The sequence below is a fragment of the Dromaius novaehollandiae genome, chromosome 2 (genome assembly GCF_036370855.1).
Source record: "Dromaius novaehollandiae isolate bDroNov1 chromosome 2, bDroNov1.hap1, whole genome shotgun sequence".
Lineage (NCBI taxonomy): Eukaryota > Metazoa > Chordata > Aves > Casuariiformes > Dromaiidae > Dromaius > Dromaius novaehollandiae.
Window position 1 is genome coordinate 53,419,360 of NC_088099.1, and position 20,800 is coordinate 53,440,159.

Genomic DNA, 20,800 nt, shown 5'->3' on the forward strand with positions numbered 1-20,800 from the left:
TTTTATGCAGAGAACATTTTATTCATGTCTGCAACCCAAACAAATTAGAACATCAGAAAGATGTGTTCCTTAGGAGAAAATACATGAATTCACAGAGAACTGGGATTTATACATTTACAAAAAGAATAAAGCACCAGAAAAAGTTTATCCAACTTCTACACAAAATCAAGGTTTGCAATCTAGTTTAAAATGTATTCTAATTGTTAATACCTCTTTAAGTGCACATGCAAACTCATACTCCCTCTGGCTGTGTGTAGGAAATTAAAAACCTGGAGCACAACCTTTGTTTCAAAATCAATCTCTGAAACATCTGTGCCTTCAGATGACTGAGTAAGACCCTCCAAGATTTCATTATAGCTTTTTCTAATAGAGAATCACCTTAGATATCCCAGACAGTCCTATATAATTTTGTCTCACTTTCTCTTACCAGCCTTCTTTATCCACAGACTCACTTTGGCTAGTCCTTTGATGATGGTCTCGGAGAATAGTCAAGCATTCTAGCAGTGAGTACCAGTTTTAGAGTCTCTATAGCAAACCAGGGAAGCAAGGCAGATCAATATCTGATGCAGAATGAAAATGCCAACTGGAGCTGGGGTGCATTTTATGAAGACAGGCAGGTTCACCAGAGTCATTCTCAACTTCTGTCTGCTATTGCCAGGTATTAATCATATGTCGAGCACAGCAGACCTTCCCAGACCATCACCTCATTGAATAAGAATGGCTTCTTGCCAAATTTAAAGTTAAACAAAAAATAACTTTAAGGGAGAGATCTAGTAGTAAGGGGCACATTCAGCCGCAGCAGCAGGGAAGGTCTCCTCCTCTTAGATGCCCAGAGCAGCAATGAAAGCCTGCACAGATGGGAGGAGGCAGCCCTCTTTTTGCTTCTGAAGCAACAGCTCTGAATTTGGGACCCACCCTTTAACGTGAAAGAGCTATAATGAACATAACTTCAGAATTTTCTAAATGAGAGGTACATTAGATGGCTATATCAAAGTGATGGTTATTCCAGCTATATTACCATTTTTGTTACTACAGCTACTTCATGGCCTTTGGATCAGGATGATAGATATCAATGTGTTAAACAGGATCTGATTTGCCTTCCAGAGGCCATGGCCTCTGGATCAATGGACTTTTGGAACAACTCAAAAAAAAAACTGGAGTGAAACAAGGTCTCCCTCTTCCACATTGTGCCCTAACTGCTGGCATACTTGTTATTCTTGGATGTCAGAGGACTGATCTTTCTCTCTCTCCTAATTAAGTCTCACCATAGTATAAAAGAGGAATGGCTTTGAAGTCTCAAAATGTTTAACGAGATGGAAAAACATGTCCTGTCCAGTTTCCATTTAGAGCCAGAACTTTCATGTTTTTCGTATTAAGCTCACTGTGTGGGTGAGAGAAAAATCAAAGCATGAGGACACAGCACAGCCAGCTACCTCCTCGGCTGTTCACATTGCTACTGACTCTGACTCCTTCAGAAAGTCCCATATGGCCAGAGATGTATGAGCAGCTCCAAGCAGGACTGAGATGTCTGATTGAGGAAGGCAGCCCGTAAAAGCAGGACACAGTCTTCAAGAAATGAAATGAAAAGGTATCTAACAAAGCACAAAAGTCTTCTCACATTCCTTCCATCACCATACAGCTGATAACAATGATAATCTAATAACACTTTATTTGACCACTGTATAAAGAATTTGCTTGAGAGTAAGTGTGTGCAGGCAGAGATGATGAATACCCACAAGTATATTATTTCATAGTTTGATCCCTCTGAGAAGGCATGTGGGCAGTGACTGAGAGAGATTTCAAACTCCTCTGACAAAACAATTTCTGAACTTTCATTGAATATAACTTATTAGGAATAGGACGCTTTTGAATATTGTAATATCTACCGTGCCATACTGCCAGCAGCATAGCAGAACAATGATCATAACAATCTTTTCGAAAGGGATTACAAAGGCAGAGAGATAATAAGGCGAATACTTTACGATGAGATATTAACATATAGGCGTAAAGGAAGCTGCAGTGAACTCAGAGAGATGAACGCTACATTTCATCAGTCTTCAAAGACCCTGCAGTGATTGTACCTCATAAAGGACTTTTCCAATAAATTAAAGAGCAGGATTTCTTTTCCTGAGGAAGACACTAATTTTCAGAAATCATTATAGTTCCTTTCAAAGCATTTTTGACACCTGCAACAGAGAGACATTGCAAAAAAAAAAAAGGAACTGTCAAAAAGCACTAGTGCACACTTAACCCCTGTATTGTTAGAAGCACATAAAACAGAGGATTTTGGAAGCAAAATCTGGTGCAGTCTGACTGGGATTTCACATGTCCCCAACCTTTTTGTCTTCCTGGGGGCTTGTTCCCATTCACTGACATAACACTGAAGAAAAATTCCATACGTGACAGAAAACAATAGCATGGCTCCCCATAGTCTTTCCAAACTAAAATACTAATAGCAGAGCAATATCTAACTGTGGGAAAGCCCTGCAGACAAGTGACATACATGGAAAATAGATCAGGAATGTTTTAAACAGAATTCCTGCCTCTGCTGCTATCTAAACCAAAAACCTGAGCCTTGTACTTTCAAGGCTGATTGTTCCCAGTGACTTGCTGTCAGCTACAATTACTTTACTGACCTTGGCCTGAATTTTCTAACACTCTCAGGACATACTATAGGCCTGTATGTTCACTCAGACTTTTCATAAAAGGACACCTCTGAGTTTTTTTGTGGTTTGGGACTGGCTGAAAATTTGTGAGAAGTCACAAGTGGTTACACTGCCATTTTTTGGTAACGGCTTAAGAGAGCTGGAGGTGGGAAGGCAAGGTGAAGCACATGGCCAAGAGACAACTGATCTGTTCTCACATGTCTAAGAATTTTTTTAATATGATATGTAATTTTCCAGTACTTTTCCACCTTTTTCACATACAAAATGTGGACTCCGTTCTAAATCAAGTTAAAATACTGGAATGAAATTTCTGCCAACAATTCTCAAAAAAAGGCTCACATTTCCCCTAATAAAAAAGAGAGCAAGAAAAACAGTGATTTATTTCAGCTTTTAGGTATGGATCATACCTGATTCCTTCATTTCCATGAGAAAAATTATTCTGTCCTTTCCTTCAAAAGTGAACACTGCTGGGGACTTAATTTACAGTTTCCAATTCCTATATGGAGGAGACTATACCAACTTCCAGGACATCTTTTGTTCAGGTACCCCCATCGCTGAGGTGAGATACTGATTTTAGGAACAGATTCACCTTTCAGTAGAAGAACAGAACTTACCATTCTGGATGTGCTGTTTCTCTTCTCCCATTGCTTGATGAGAGTCCGTTCCCTTATCTGTCCTAGATGCATTTTTCCCTTGAGTGGCCTCATGTTTGTTCACCCCGATTTGCCGAGTCCCATTTACATGATTCTTACTGGAATCTGCACTTTTGTTTTCCCCAGCATTTGGTTCTTTGCTATTTTCTGTCTTTGCTGCTGCTGCATCTTCTGCTGGCTTCTTCTCATCTTTTTCTTCTGTTTTCTTTTCCTCTGTTCCCTGGTGAGCATTTTCCTCTGCTTCTTTCTTAGCTTTTTCTTCTGCATCCTCAGCAAAGGGAGAAGCAAAATGAGAAAAGAAGCCATGATTATCAGTAAATTTTACACGAATGATACAACGCATGCATCTAAAACCACTTCAGCCTTTTACATGCAAACAACTTCTACTCAGATACATGTAGAAAATGCAAGGGAATGGCAAGGGAAAAAGAGCACAGAAGAACATTTAAGAAAGGTTTCTAAAAAAACATTTCATGTTGACCTAACTGTATATTATGTGCATGTCTATTTTTACCATGTAAGGTCCACCTTTGCAAATGGGGTTCCTCCAAAATTTTAAAAAAATTAAAAAGAGATATTAGTTATGTAAGGTTTTAGGAATGGGGAAATTAGTTTCATTTCTGACATTCAAGAACCTGTCACACCAAATCAGTTTATCTCATACTGTACCTTTTAACTTTAAGCACCTAAACACTCCTGGTTCTTTGAAAATCCACTGATTCCAGGTATCTTCCAATGTAAGCTTCCCAATCTTTTCCTTTGCACTTACTGTTATCCTTTCTTTGTAACTCTGCCCTTTCTATATTGCTACCAGTACCTACCCTTCCATCCCAAAGTATCCTACAGTCACGCACAAATATGCAAAAGTATAAAGTGAGAAGTGAATGTTAAACAGTAGCAGCATCTCAAAATATTGTAATTCAGAGAAAAATAAATTCACAGAGAAGCCAATTTCTCCCATTTAAAATACTGCTCTTGTTCCTATCCAAACACTGTGTCCTGATGCAACAGAAAACAGTTAATTTTAACATAGGCTGCAAATTACTTTGGCCCCAAGTGTTGAGACCGCTACATAGCCCAGGTGGGCAGCACAGCCCCAGGGGTACTCAGCCACAGCAACTCTGTGCAGGTTCCTGGGTCGGGAAGTAGCATAGAGCCACAGTCCCACAGTGCCTTGCTCGAGCTGATAAACTGGGCCAGGATGCACAGGCTCTAGGCAGAGCCACTATGGATTTCTCTCCCTTTCCCATGATGAATAAGGAGTTATACTGCAAATGCAGCTGAGTAGCTCAGGTACTCTCAATTCAGACCCTTTGACAGGAATCACAAATATATGTACCTCCTGGTGTCTGAGACACTGTGGAAGCAGATGAGCACACCCTATAAAATATTGAATGAAGTCTACTTCAGCCCAGCTGAAGCATTCTTGACACCTACGGCAAAGATGTTTTGTGCATTACATGACCACGGTCTTGGACAAGGAATAAAAATTACAAAAGAATTTCTAAGTATCTTCTCAAATACTTCTAATGAGTGAATAGGAACTAGTTTTGAGAAAAATCTACCAATGATATACAAAAGAGAAAGGGGGAAAGCCATCTTTATACCAATCTGTATTTTCTTGCCAGCAGCTAACTAAAGTTAATTAATTTTTAAATGAATAAATTATGGCTCACATGAAAATATAATTAAATTAGATATGAGCTTCCCTCACTTTATTAATCATTCCTGAAATCCATGGTAGCTTCCATAGACAGCTCAGCTATGCATGTTGATATTTGCCTGAAGACTTATGGTATACAGAAGGCTTCCTCTCATTTGAGGGTCTGAAAAAAAATTGCTATGTTTTGCACCTGAACCACAGGAGAGAGATTCAGCTCCAGAGACTGGGGTTTCTTACAGTACTATTGGATGAGTGCCTGTTGTCAAAATTAGTGTCAGAAAATACTTTACTCTACATGGTGCTTTTCACATCCGGGTGTATGTTTATATCGCCTTTTAATTTGTAGCTATTTAATGATGATTCTTTAAGCAAAAAGAGCTCAGTAATAAACTCACTTACTTAGCCCACACAGTCCAAGACATTTGCCATAAATATCACACTCAGGATAAAAACAACACACTGATGCTTCTAGGGACAATGCCCTTTCCAAAGGGAAGACAGTATTCTACAAACGCTTGAATAATAATACTAACAACAAAAATAATAACAACAATAATAATAATAGATGGTTTTCTTTCCCCTATGATCCCCAGCTGCCATTTGTTGCTGAATAACTCTTAGCTGCTTTATCTGTCCTTCAATAATAATTCTTACTTTTACCATAGAAGCATCTTACTGCATTGCAAAGATACCGGTTTGACAAGGGTCGGCAGTTTAAACCCCTACTGAGTGGCAGGCCCTGCTGCATATGGCCAAGTGAGGCCAGACAGATGGAGGGAGACACAGAGGTTGCTGCAAGTCAGGGATAAGACAGCAGCAGATCAGAGGGTTTTGACTCCTGGACACTGGGGTCCAAGAACACCTCCTTAGTCCCTAGTCCATAGAAATGTATGCTGAGTCTTTTGTTTGCATAAATCTTTCAGGATAAAAGAATATGCATGTCAACACGGTAAAGGCACCCAGAAACACATAAATAATTTGAAAACCAGTGAGTTCAGATGATCAGAAGCCTGAACTGTTCTCCAAATCTCCTACCCTTTGACACATAAACTGGGGCCCTGATCAGAGCTATTGGTGAAGTCTGGCAAAAAAGAAAAAAAATAGAGTAAATAAGCTATTCTGAGCTAAAGGTTGCCAGAAAGGTAAAGATAAAATGATCTACTCAAGGGACTCCCCATGTCTAATAATGCAGACCGGTGAGTTCTCTGCTTTGGACTCATAAATTTATTCTTCCTTAGACCCTCAGGAGCTGCCAGAGGGATTTTTTTAATCAGGTACTTAAAAATAAAACACTTTCCCCCTCCAGTTAAAGTATTAATAACTAAACACTTACTGTAGGGATACCCTGTAAAGAATGGGTATGAAATATTTTACCAAAACATATTACCAGTAGCAGCTTTGTTTAAGTAATGTGCGCACATCTACTTGAATCATAACTTGACATTTGCATGTGCACATTTAGAAAAAAAATCTTTATGCAAAGCAGTCACTGCAAATGGGTACAAAGCACATTTAAAAGTTAAAAATCCAGAATCTATTATGGTCTACTCTATATATTTGTTTTAAGTGAAACGTAAGATATGCATTATTTATTTCCCCATAGGACTCTCCTGCATATAGGATTTTCATCTAGTAGATTCCTAGTAGATAAGCAAATATATATGGTACATGTATTGAAACCCTTAAAAATAGTTAACTATATTGGCTTCATTCACTGAATACTCACACACTGTGAGATGCTGACCAAGTTAAACACTTTGCTTGTTTGGTTAGCTTTCATTTGTTCATTCCAAAAAGAATACATGAATTAGTAAATACCAATTAAAAAACTAAAAAGCATCCAAAAAACCTTGCAAATAAACAAATTTTGCGTTGTGTTTTTGTTTTTGTTTTCCTGGATTAAATAGAAAGGCTCTTCCTGAATGGCAAATTTTAATCCTAAGGAAAATTTAATTTGATTAATGTTTGGCCTTCTGCACCTACACACAGGCCTTTCAGTTGGAGAGGAACAATCTGCTCTGCAAAATAGAAGAGCTAAGCCAAATCTTGCATCAGTCCTGAAGCCAAGGCCACATAATGCACTAAAATCAAACTTCTTCCATTTATATAAACTACAACAACTCCATTAAATAAGGAACTGAGTAACAAGCATTCAGCTCAGAGGAGACATTGTATCACAAACAGTTTCCTGAAGTAAGAAAAAAATCAAAGATACGTTCCTTCTTATTTGATTCCAAAGCCCATCTAAATTACTCTAGGGTTTGAGGAGATCTCAAGGCAACTGAGGCAAATTTGAAGGCAGGGCAATTATACCTAATTATACCATTCTCAATATATGTTTCTCTCATTTCTTCCCAAATATCTCCAGTAACAGTGATTTGCGGTCATCTAACTTATTATCACATTATAATCATCTGTCAATTATTTCTTGTTTTAACAGCCAGAGATACTAAAAAAAAAAAAAAAAATTCTCTTATTTTGCAGCAGCAGCAGCAGACTTCTGAAAACTGCTTTCTATCTCCTCAGTTCTCTCTTCTTCAGGATAAACAAGTTACTAATTTTTGAGATGCCTTATAATTTGCTTGACTTTGCTCTGTACAGTCTGCAGCTGGTTCATATGTTTTCTGAACCACAGTGTCCAAAATTGGGTTCATGGAAGAGCCTCACTAATACTGAAAAGTAGGGAAGAATGCCAGGTGTGTTAGGAGAAATGCTTCTGCTTACACCTTGAAGTCTTTGGTTGGTTGGTTGGTTGCTTGTTTTGTTTTGTTTTTTTGCAATAGTATGACAATATTCACCCCGGACAACCTGTAACCAACATAGTTCCTACGTTCTTCTGAAGTATTTGCAGTCCCTCTCAAATTCATGACATGTAAATGCAGCATACTTTGTAAATCATCATCCAAACTACCACTGCAAATTGAATCCAGCAGTGAATCCAGCGTATGCTGTCCTTCTTCTCTGAACTATCATTCATATTTCTTTCTACCGATAACCGCTTCTAAATACACTTTTCCAGCTATTTTTGCACCCACCCTAAGTCTGACTCATTGCTTCAGGGGACCTCTCTTACAATTTCCTTTTTTTTCTGCCTATTGTCCACAACCTTTTCATCATATATGCTTACACCACATAGAGGAGAATAAGGCACAGATGAGTTATAATATTCCTGTTTTTCTGAATTCATTGTAGGTTGCTGACCTCGAAAAGCAGATTCTTTCAAACTAAAAGTGCTTACTTGGAGAAGAATTTCATTGAAGAAGAGCTTGAAGAAGAAGAGGTCAAAAGATTTTTTATTCTTTCATTAAGAAATCTCGCTGTTACCTTTGGTGGCTTGCGCTTTCCATTTTTCCCGGTTCTGCTGTACCACCTCAGTCCAGGTGGCTTTAAAACATTTGAAGTCCACAGTGAGTATGGAGCAGTTGAGTGAGGCACTTCCTTCTGACCCAGTGCTCTTGACACTTGATCTTTTAACTTCTGAGGGACTAATGCTGTTCAGACTGGCAAACAAGATCACACAACATAGCAGGAACCAGTATACCATATGCCCAAATACAGATAAGAAGTAATAGCAACTATAAATCTAGGTAAGTTAACAGAGTCAACCAGCAAAAACACATAGCTAAGCTGGAATCCTTCATCCTTCCCCCCTCCTGCACCAGGGCAATCAATCTTAAAACAAACAGCACAAGCTGAGCCAGCATTAGAAATGAAAGGCAGCCTTTCCCTGCTTATTTTTAGGTTTCCTCAGTCCCCAAGAAAAAGAATCACTCAGAGTTGCCCAGACTGCCTTTGCTGCACATCTTCACTCCCTAAACATTAACTGGAGAGTCAGACATTTTCAGAAAGTCAATATGTCAAATAAGGAGCCTCCTAAAATTCCCCAATGGGAGCCATTAGGCACAGGACTGCTTTTGAGCTTGTCCAGAGCTTGGGGACCTCAGTTAAGGCTGAAATCAGGCACTCATTTGAGTAACAGATCCTGCAGTTCTCTTTTAGGGATGGACGCTTCATTGAGCACATTTTAATAGAGACAGCAAAGTAAATGACATGGAAAGAGAGCAGTGGTCACCCTTTGTATATCAGCCCAAGGGTGAAGAAGTCACCTCGGAGAGGGAATCCTGACTTCGAGGCCCTGCTCTAAGGAAGGACCACTGACTATATCGCTGGGGAGGGAGTCGGCAGGAGGAGGATGGAAAGACACTGCCTTCTTCCTCTGCCCGTTTCTGGTGAAGGTATCCAGAAATTCAAGAGTCATGGCACCTGAAGGAGCACAGGTGGAAGGGAATGTGACTTTAGTACAACAGTGAAAGCATTTGACATTGAGGGAGCAAACCTGCATTCTGGTCTCTGCTCCATGGCGTTAGGCCTTCCTGACAGCAGAGCAGGTTGAATGAGCCCAGACTCCTTACATCCAAACTGTTCCAGTTGGTTCTGGTGGTACTTTACACATTTGCATAACCCAAGTGTGCTTATACTTCCCATTCCTCTTTTTTGTATTTCAAGCCTGTCTATACTCCCAGACATGTAGAAACGGGTGCTTCTCTATGATTCTACCTTGTCTTTGGCATTAGTGAATGCGGGAGTTCACCAGACTACATGGCTACAACCATTTGTGTTCACTGCTTTTAGAGGCAGGGCTCAAGTTTATGTCAGTCTCCCTTTTTGCCCTCTCCACCGGCAGGAGTTTCTCTGTGACACAATCACGTCACAAGGTGAGCTGCTGTGTCTGCAATGTGGATATCAGGCTTGAGACCCCATGACAGATGGGAAACTGGGAAAGTTGGGCATAACAGCAGCACACGCGATTATTCACCTGGACCGCCTGAACCCCGACAGGCCGGAGCGGGAAGCTTCATCAATGAGCGGCGTTACAATCTTCTCGGTCATGTCAGTCAGCACAGTAAAAGTGGGTTCCACAATGAAGTCGATGAAACCTGAGCAAAAACACAGGCAGAGCCAAGCAGGCGAGAGAAGGATTTATGCAGAGTCACTACTTCAGCGATCACAAACAACTTCACAGCAAAAGACACAGAGTAAAGAAATTACACGCTGAAAGCGGGATCAGCGAACGCTACAAAGGGAGAAAGGAGTTGTACATTAATCCCTGACCCAAGAGACCAATAGTTGGATTTAGCATGCAGTAAAAGGCACCTCCTTAAACCCTGAAAAGAAACTGGCAAATCAGAGCATAAACAGATGTATCAGAACTTGTTTTATATGAGGAGATTGGTATTTAAGCCAAGTTTCTAGTGGATTTGGATAAAACCCAGTTTCAAAGATGGTATCTCTAAAAGCAGAAAATTAATATAATAGCAATAATCCTGGTAAGCTTTGCTGGTGTTACATGAATACCTCCCTTACTGCGTATCAGTGGGTCACTGTGAATATTCTCTTTGGAATGCTTGCCCAGCTTGTTCTTGTTGATAATAAAACAGATTTAGATGCTTTTTTTTCATTTTTAACATAAGGAGTGAAAGGAAAAAAAACAGGGCCAAATCATTTCTGCTTTAGTATACAAGTTGGCAGAGATGAATACAGCTCTGATCTGAATATTGGGAAGAGGAGACTGGAGATCCCTGCAGCCATAGACTTATGTGCTGCTGGAGCAATGTGCAAGTTGCACAGAGAAATTCTGAGAATGAGGGCCTTACAGGACCTTAAACTTTCCTTTAAATCTTCACCTGGGGCAAGGGCTGTTCCCTGTGCTTGACTAGGCACTTCACTTAGTAAATTCCTTGCTGCTGGAAGTATGCAAGAAAGCAGTGATGCCCCTGGTCCCTCCTAAGGCACACACCAGTTCAGGTCTTTCACTACTAGACCTTAAGTTTGCAGTAGGATATTGGGTGTTTGGTGGCAGCTGATGCGTAAGGACATGTAGTATGTTCATTTCACTCTACACCAAACGCCTGTTTCAAAGTTGTCCATGACAGCAGGGAAAATGGCTTAGGTCACGGCTTCCAGTCCTGTGTTACCTCCGGGGCCCACAGCACTGATTTTAGCTCTTCTACCATGCATAACTACGTAACAGCCATTGGATTACCAAATAATCATAATTCTGCACCATTGTGCCATCAAGGAACAACCACAGGAGAAGTAAGACATTTCAGAGTCTGAAGCCGTGAGGCAGATTTTTAATAACACATTTGTGCTTTATTTGAATCTCCCTATGATGCCTGTATAGGGCTGAATGAGGGCTGTCAGAGTAGTCCCCTGGAATCCACACAAACTACAGATTCCTCAGTTTCTCCTTTACAGCTGCAGTATAAAATGCTCTTCTCTATATTGCTACCATACAACTTCAAGCTTGCCTCCAGGTCAAGATGGGGTTTGGCTGAGGATATTCCATTAAGATAACATTTAAAAAAAAAGCTCTAAGAGAATATTACTAAATCATATGTTTAAATCTTTGGCCATTATCAACGATCAGAATTATACAGTCATACCATTATAAATTTCTGTGGCTGGCTTATGGTATACTTCTATGGCAGACCCTGGTGATTCTGGTCAATAATGGAACAATAAAAGGAGAGCAGATCACACTGGCAAAGCATCTGAATTTACAAGTTTTGATCCACATCTAGAGTGCAAAGCTGCTGAACAACCTTCTAGTTCCATTTCCCTCTATTCCTCCTAACTCCCCTACTTTTTGCTAAATTTCTAAAAGATTGTGTATTAAGCGCATTTTTCACACCTAGCCTAATTAAAAACATTACTTGCAAGCTCACAGACTTCCATTCTGATATTCTGTAAATCTGGAGAACATATGCAGTGCAGAACCTTTCAGTCTTATCTGAATACCTGAATCATGTGCCTCTGTAACACTGAGATGGTCTTATCTATTCAAATTTAGGGAAAAAAGAACTCCCTTCCTCCCAGGGAATTAATCAGGAATGTATGCAGTATAAAGCCATGACAGGAAACTGTGTGCTGGATCACAACCCAGAAAATCCCACCAAAGTTCACCTAACTTTTAAAACACTGGTAACTGCATTGACTGAGAACAGCATTACATGTGTCACAGGAACTCTCAGGCAGGGAGGCACACACGCACACATGTATAATTGAAGCTCTCATGACCCTCAGAGTTCCAGAAATCAGATTTGGCTTCCTTGATCCTCCAGGGGTAAAAAAAAAAAAAAAAAAAAAAAAAAAAAAAAAAATTGCAGAGTAAAGGGGAATAGAAACCAAAGCCACAACATTTTGTGACTTCCACTTGACAATAGTTCCATCACCACCGACAAAACTGAGATGTACAAATCTCCGATTTCATACATGTGAATTTTTCTTTGATAAGACAGAAGCAAAGGTGGTGAAATTATTTCTCTACTGAAGGAAACTTTATGTGCTATTTTTTCCTCTATTTCCTACAGTCTGAATAAGTTATTCAGTTCTGTTATCTTTAAATGGGTATTATAATAAAGTTAGTAAATATAATCTGTTATAATAGAAACAAAGCTTGGGACTTTATTAATAATTATGTGACTTATGTCATATTCCCAAGCCCATCCAATATTCTCTCTCGTCTTACCTAAAGACTTCAGTACCATAATTCAGTTTGATAATTTAAAAAAACTGAATATCAAATAATGAGCTGAATAATATACTACTAAAAATCTACTGATGTTAATCACTTTATCATCCTTTTTCTTGTTCAACAGCATGAGTGCGGTAAATATTTCTGTACCCCACTAACCAAGATGATTTTATCAAATACCGCTGCACTCTGAGATAGGGTGTTCCAGGCACCTACCAAGAGTTTATTTTTATTGCAACCGGAGAACATCACCACGATGACCAGTGGTTAGAGAACAGTATCCCTAGAGCCCACCAGAAAAATCAGCAGCATTCGCTCAGCCTTTATCCGATGTTTTCTGAAGCTGTAATTTTGTTTCTTCCCAACCAAGGGACAAAAATAAAAGGATGTTGCTACACTTATCAGCTGCAAGAGAGGACAATGACAACACACTGATCTCCAGTCAAACCAGATTCCCACAGTCTGAGAGAGACAGAGAAGCTTTAACTCTTATAATACTTTTTTGGGGAAATACAAGTCTTGGGCTGGTTTTCATTGCAATTTGCTTGTCTTCCCCACTTTGATTAGAAGCCTGCCTTTCAGACATGAATCTCGTCTGATGGAGCTTACTCTGAGCACTTGCTTCACAAACTGAAGTGACAGGAAAAAGACAGCCTTTCTTTTGAGCAAATTTTTCCTGCTAGAGTGCTTCATTTCCATGGAAAATGTCCATACTGCAAAGCCTTCAGTCCGCATTTCTGAAAACCTTTCATCAATAAAAATGCTTGTCCGCTCTGCTTGTTGCATCTGCACAGACCTTAGAGTAGCAAACCAGAGGCTACAAACAAGCCAAGCCACCAGAACAGGATTTCTAGGCTTCACCCCTGACGGAACCAAGAACACAATTTTATTTCACAAATGACAGATTGTTTTTATCTGTGTAAACGGATGGCTGCTTGCTGCAGATATAACACAATTTGGAATTCATGAGGTACTTTCTTCTGCAAAGAAATGCAGTGATTACTATTCTAGGGAACTATTTGTTAAAGCTATTAATCAGATAAACAAATGAATAAGAACAGAATATTTCTCTGAGAGTCTCTCCTAAAACTTTGAGAGCCTTACCTAAAGTACACAGGCAGAAAATGTAAGACATTTTGATATAATAAAGCAGGTGTTATAGAAAGACATTGCCAACATGTGCAGCAGACTGAAAAATGAAAACTTTATAATATCAGAAGGCAAGATTTATAGAGTAGCCTATTAATGTCAATGGATTACTAAACTGCACGAATTAGATATAATGATGAGTAGTGTATAACTAAATAAGGCTGCTTTTGTATACTGATGGAGTGCCTCTTTTATAACGTGTAATTGTGTTGGTGATGGTTTAATTTGTCATTAATTTTGCAGTGGCTTGGCAACAGATATCAGTGCAGAAGTTTCTTGGCTCTCCTGGCCTTCCCAAGCAAAGGAACATAAAAGAGGAGAACAGGGCAAATTGCTTTTCCAAACACACTGCGACCCTATGCTGGAGCTCAGAGGGATTGTGTGGGAAGCACAGCTCCTCTCCCCTGTAAGGAGTGAGGGATATGTCTGAAAGCAGCTCAAATGAATGCAAAAAAAGACATCTCTACATGCCCTTCCATGGACACCAGCCAGGGAAAGAGATCATGTTTTCCCAGTGCAGAGCAGGAGGAGTATTCTGCCTAGAAGTCCTCAATACGGGCTTTAGCTGAGGCTGTAGCTCTTAAAGTTTGCTGCTTCCTCCCTCCACTGAGGTGCTGACAGAGCACAAATGCCTTCAGCAGTTTATGTCCCCTGCACGCATATCCCCTTTTCTGAGTTACTGTTACAGAGAGGTAAATGCTACGGGTTTGGCAACCAGGTCAGGCCTGCTTAGGGCTTTTCAAGTTCAGATTCTTGGCTGAACTGCCTAAACCTCTAAAGCCAGGAAAGTCTGGGATGGAGTCACCTCAGAGGACAGCTCGCCTAATGAGAACAATGAAGTAATTTTGAACAGAAATGGCTCTGAGCCACAGATGTGAATCTGAACTTTCCTAAGTTTAGGATATCTTTATCTTGCTCTTTAGCCAGCCCTTTACAGCTCAGAAGACAGCTGAGAAACTTCATACTTCCAATTCTTCGTTTGTTTTTTCCCTTAAGACATTTTCTCACTGCTTCTTTAAAACTAGACCCAGTTCCCTCATTTTGAGGGTCAGTGTTTTCTTTCTTGTGTTGTTCCATTTGGCGCCCTATTCTATAGCTGAGGTTAGATGACAATCATCCGCTTTCTTCTTCACTTGCTTCCTAGTTATAAAAATTCACCCATAAGTCTACTCTTTCAGTTGTCTTTTCTTGCTCCCAGGCTCCTGAACAGGTCTAGCTTACTCAGCCCCTCTTTTCTCCCCAAACACTAGGCTTGTTGCTTCTTCCATTTCCTAATTTTTCACTCAATAGCTGAAGAAGAGTTAGAGAAAGTGCTATTGATGAGTCTGTAAAAAATCTCCTCTGCTTCTGAAAGGATGGAGCAAAAAAAGATTTGGTATTTGCACAGCTTTGGTGGAAAACACTGTTCAGCTTGAAACACTTGGTAGGGGGGCAAAGATATGAAAAAAACAACAATTTTCTGCAGGTTTTCAAAATGACTGGCATTACGGTTCCATATCCACCAATGATAATCATATCACAAAATGTTGCCATACACACCTCCTCTTCACAGCTCAGGAAACCAAAGGGTTACTGTCGTAACTATGCACTGCGGTTGGCTTCGCAGTCACGTTAGAGGTAACTTGGTTATCATGTGGAACCAGTACCATAAATTTAATGGTAGCTTTAAATTGTTGATCTGGAGAAAATAATGCCATTGCACTTTATTTCCCTTCTATAACCTAACTGCAAATTATGAGAGATCACTGCGACATTAGTCCCACAGGAGGAATAAGTTTTGCTTTTAAAATGCTGCTTTGAATGCACCAAAAGGGACATACCTATTTGCGACTGAGCAACCATAGTAGACTTGCGGTCACACAGTGGAGAAAAGGGAAGCCCTAGTTCTGCTTCTTTGTCACCCTGGAGAAATAAAATTGAGAAAAGGTTAGAAAAAGACGAGACCCATTGCACTTCTGTGATATTTTAGGTGATGACTGTAAAAGCCTCTCATTTTACTTTCTTTAATAAAGTTTGTAACTTTTTTTTTAACACAAATTATCTGTAGAGAATTTGAGACTGGCCTGACAATGTTGTAATCCAAAGAAAAGTTTGTGAGTCAAGCATCTTGATTCCAATGAATCTCTCATCAGTTTTTCCTGCTTGTTTGGTATTTCTATGCATCAACTGAAAACACCTCTAGAGCGCAAGAACACTTCCCAGCACAGTTCTCCAGGGAACCCAGAAGAACTCAGTTCTCAGAGACAATCTTTCAAGAGAAAACCTCAGTGTCAGGGCTCATCCTTCAACGTTTGAGCTTGTGTGTATGTTCTTTTTGGTCTTTCAGATAAGGAATTCACTAGTCATGGCTGGCCAGATGCAGTTTACTTCCCTCCTCCCCTCACAAAGGAAAAAAAGACATTCTCAACATTTTACGTAAGTGCTTAAAAGCAAAAATCCAAACACTCTTTCCAGCTCTCAGAACTGTAAGTCCATTTCTAGCACTACATGGTAGAAGCATCCCTTGGCAGAAGACCAAGTGTTATAACCCCATCTTTGCCAGTCTTTCAAGCTGCACATTCTCAAAATGCCCTTTAACTTGGATCAGTTGCTCTAAAACAGATTGTACTGAGAAGATATATGGGATGACATAGTTTCAACATTCCCTGTTGAGCATTCAAATTTAAATAGCCTGTTACTATAGAATCAATGCCTTAAATCAGCAGCTCACTTTAACTGTGTCAAACTTTGTGCCAACTTTGTTCCAAATGATGTCAAATGGAAGCTAAAACAGCCATCAAACTAACGAGAAAAAAGCATTCTGTAGGCATAGGAATGGCTGAATTTTTCTTTTTTATGTTAATAGATCATAAATGAAAAGGTGGGCATAAGTCGTGCTAGATTTTTGGATGGAAAAAACAAACAATAGTGTTTTTATTCTATTGCAGCACAATTCTGCTTTACATCAGGAATCTGATGTACAAACCTCAGCGAAAACCAGAAACCAAACACAGAAGCAATTCCTAAGTAATGTTCCATTACTGTGTCTGTTGCATCTCTCAACGCCAGCTCTCACCTAAGCATCATTCTTCTGTTACTCCTTGTGCCTTTTAAAAACCCAAGTGCCTAAATCTCTTTAGGAGGGACTGCCTTCCTGAACCCGCTTGGACAGATATTTGCCTTCTTCTAAGCTGCTTGGCAGCTTCCTCATGGCTAGCAAAAGGGCATTAGTAAAACAAATTAATTCATGCAAGCTGTTTGCTTTAAGAGATGCTCACCATAGCTGCCAAATGTCAAAAAATCAGTACTGTAGTTAGAAGTACCATTCATACCTAGAGCATGGTTACTTAGTGTAAGAAAACCATGTGCCACATCACAAAATACTTAGAAAACTATAGCTGGAGACTTGTACTCATACAGGTTAAGTCAGGCTTTATATCTCTGTAGAGCACATAACAGAAAGGATGGGAGAGGGTCTGTAAGTAAAGAACATCAGGAAGCGAACAACTCAGCTGAGGCCAGACCAGCTTCTTATCCCTATGGTCACCTGTTGCACTATTGCTGTCACGTATGGATTTATTTATTGATCTAGTACTAAATAACGTCAACAAACTCCAGCCTACGCTTCATGGTAAGCTTATGCTTAAGGACTTTCCTGAAGATGAAATTTGTACTGCATCTGAATTTGAACTAGAATACAAGTTTTACATAAACCTTATCTAAAAGTGGAGGCATTTGTAATTCAAAAATAAAGTAGGATTTGTTGGCTGAAATTAATTATCCTCAAGAAAACTGAAAATAATAATTTTGTCTTCATTACACTTGTAAAACAGAGCAAAATTTGGTTTTTTAATGTTCTCATATCTGGTTAATCTTAAATCCCTCATCAATCTTCATTCTACAGTGGTGTATTTTATCAGATCTAGTATCCTCCTGAGCTGGGAAAGTGTAAATATGCTCAGTGGCACAGTTTCCCCTAAAATATATGTGAAAATCACCCTCATTACATAAGCCTCCTGTGTGGCAACACAGAGACAACTGCAGCCATAATCCACCTTCTTCCACCTAGTAAATCCATTCTTAGTTTGAAAAACAAATTAAAGAATTCATTTCTAAGCAAAGTTTTGCAATGTCCTCATTAAGAAGAGATTCCCACAATGCCTACAAAAACTGATATCATTTTAAAGTTTTGTTTAAACTTTTTTAAACTGTCATATATTTTTTTCTTTTTTGCATTCAGCTTTACTACAAAACATGAAGTTATGGAACTTTGGAGGAAAATTAAGTAATTCGTTTTCTACTTAGTTTAGTAATTCATATTGCTGTAAAGTATCACATACACTCCTAAATGCTCTGTTTACTTTTACTTTTTTTTTAAGATAGCTCTTTAAATGCTTTTAATTAGTCAGCTGTGGCAGCTTATAGTTATCACACCAAGCTTAATGATTTGTCTAGATTTATGTGTCTGTCAACAGAAGGCCCACTGCAAACTATAAAGTAAATCAGTTCACTTCATCCAAAGTAAGGGTAATGCATTTATATTCTTTGCGCCAACGATATACTTACAGCTATCTGAACCTGTTTTCTATGATTCTACAGCTAAGCACAATGTCAAATATTCTGACTTTTGATCATTAGAAACACGCGCTGAACCTATAAGAGTAACTGGCCCAGCCTAGCTTCCCAAATCAGAATTTTTACTATACTATAGATAATGCCTATATCTACAGGCACATTTCCAAGAGACATAAGCAGCACCACAGGTGTCAGATGAGAAAGGTTCATATCAGTTAGAATGCCCTTTAGAAAATCAGAGGAAAAATACTTTACCTGTCTGAAGAACTCCTCCAGCAGAGACATGGTCCAGCGATGATGGAGGTCCCAGGCCTTGGCTGGATGACTGATATCTGCTGTATGCAACAACAGTGATAAGGCTTTCGGCTTGTCAATTCTGAAAACCCAAAGGATCAAACGAATTAATTGTCTACTCTTGCACTGGAGAATGACAAAAAATCTCACCTAAAGCGGGAAATGAACCCGTTGGAATGTTTGGCAAGAATATTAATGGACTGAGTGTTCACAAAACCTGACAACTATGAAAGATTAAGTGTCACACTTCTCAGATATACCCCTCCTGTTTTAACGGAGACATTAAGTGCAAAGAGAAACTGGTGTTAGCCTTCCTGAGTTCCTTTCCGCAGTTGCCTGTCTGTACAAGCATGTTTGAAGAGTTGCAGTGTTCCCCACTCCAGCTGGGCTATTTTTATGCAACTCAGAAGAGGATTTAGTCCCTACTGTCTTAGTGTAGTAAACAGTTAGGATCTGATTTTACTGGCACTGCTGAGCCTACACAGTAACTGGTAGATGCAACATGTTCCACGGATAGAAAACTAGTGTGAGGTCAAAAGAAGATCCTTGCACTTGGTTCTACAGAACAAAAAAGGCTGGCAGTTTTTAAAAACTATAACCTGAGGGGCTAGCCCAAGAACCCAGTACATAATGCTTTTTGGGGATAAGTGGGTTCCGTTTTTAATTCCAGCTTTAGATTGCCTGAAATAGCTGGAAGGGCTGTAGTTCTTGAGAGGACACACTGGCTAGCTGCACTCTGGTCTGATAGGGGTACAATCCTGGCAGGCTTTAGGCAGAACTGCATCCAAGGTGAAAAACTGACCTTCACTCAGAGCTTTCTGCAGTGTAAATTTTCTTGGGGAGGGGAAGTGTTGTGGACAAGATATTCCAGCTCCCAGGGCCTCCCTGGGGAAAAAGAAAAGGCCTTCCCCCTATTGCTCCATCTGTTCTTTTTCAAGTCCTTCCCCTGGTGCATCTCAGATTATTTTTGTCTTTCCTGTGATCATGGAGCAGGCCCCTTGCAATGGTGGCAGTTGTTACCATCTGCAGAAGGGTGATGCAGAAGTTGAGTTCTGCAGATCTTACAGCCTTGAGTTATAATCAAGTTGTAGAGGTCACTCAGTCTGGCTGGATCATGTCCTTGATATTATCCTGATATGCCAAAGGAAATGACAGGGAGGCTTATCCCAACACTGTGACCTTTGCAAAGCTTTGCTCCATCAGCACAGACTAGAGATGGGGAGTATGGGGTGCAGCATCAGTCCGCTCCTATGCAAATTCATTCAAAATGCAACAGCAGAAATAGAATTCATATGGACATCAAAAGAGAGTGAGGGCTTCTGGAGAGGTGCTTTTTAAGTCAAATACAGTGGCAATGTACCAGCTGAAATGCAACCCCTCTCTGCACAGTGTCGTGAAGTGACTCACCCTTCTGGCTGCTGCAAAGCGTTCTTCATGGCTTTGATTTGCTGGAAGTGACAGGACATATCGGTGGCCAACACCATCTCAATCACCAGCGCCCTGAATTCCCTTTTGGATGGCATCATGATGAGAGGAGCAAGGGAAAAGAAAAAATGAACAACAAAATCAGACACGCTTCAGTTTCTTTTATATCTATCAGCAAATAATTGACAGCACTTCTGCCTTGTATGTCATTCTTTCTGTTATTCCTCTTTCAGGTAGGGAGAGAAAGACGAATGATTTTTTACAAACACAAGAGTGGGAAGGCTGTGAATTAAGCCAGGTGGCTAATCCTTGCTAAGAGAAATCCTAGATGTTTGTGAAGGGCCCACTACTATACTTCTCCTTTAATTAAGCACAAAACTCCTGAATTGATTTCTTCTATAGGACATTCTTAGAAGTTAGCAAAATGACTGTTTAAGGCCTGGACATGAAGCATGTGAACTTTGAAACATGAATCTCTATCAAAATGACTAAAACCAAGTATTTTGCAAACAAGTTGATACCTATGTTGAAAGTTTACTCATATTATTAAAGGAAAAACAACATACTAAAAAGTTGTTCTGTTATACGTAATGTTTGCTTTCATTCGTAAAATACGTAGAGAAGTTATATTATTACCATGTATCAATAACCCTTTTCTATAACAGGAATAAAATTATAATTTCTAATTGTAACTTAGCCACATTTTAGTTTTTGTATTACTATTGATCCTAATCAATTTACCCATGCTTTAGAGCACCTGTATTACTTGCCTGGTATTACTCAGGGTTACCTGTATGGATTTTCTTTTAAGCATACCTAGTAAGGATCTGGTTGAAATCCCTTTAAAGACAGCGTGGAT

At 39.6% G+C, this 20,800-nt stretch overlaps 1 protein-coding gene across 4 annotated transcripts in view; it reads right to left on the bottom strand.

Moving 5' to 3' along the window:
• Positions 1–20,800, bottom strand: part of PDE1C (phosphodiesterase 1C) — a 296,093-nt gene that overhangs the window by 21,106 nt on the left and 254,187 nt on the right. For all 4 annotated transcript variants that reach the window (XM_064506536.1, XM_064506539.1, XM_064506537.1 and 1 more), the window contains 6 exons: positions 19,924–20,025; positions 18,478–18,598; positions 15,489–15,570; positions 9,799–9,919; positions 8,307–8,482; positions 3,281–3,580 (listed from right to left, as the gene is read on the bottom strand). In XM_064506536.1, the coding sequence (XP_064362606.1) occupies positions 3,281–3,580; positions 8,307–8,482; positions 9,799–9,919; positions 15,489–15,570; positions 18,478–18,598; positions 19,924–20,025 (902 nt within the window). The remainder of the gene's footprint in view (positions 1–3,280; positions 3,581–8,306; positions 8,483–9,798; positions 9,920–15,488; positions 15,571–18,477; positions 18,599–19,923; positions 20,026–20,800) is intronic.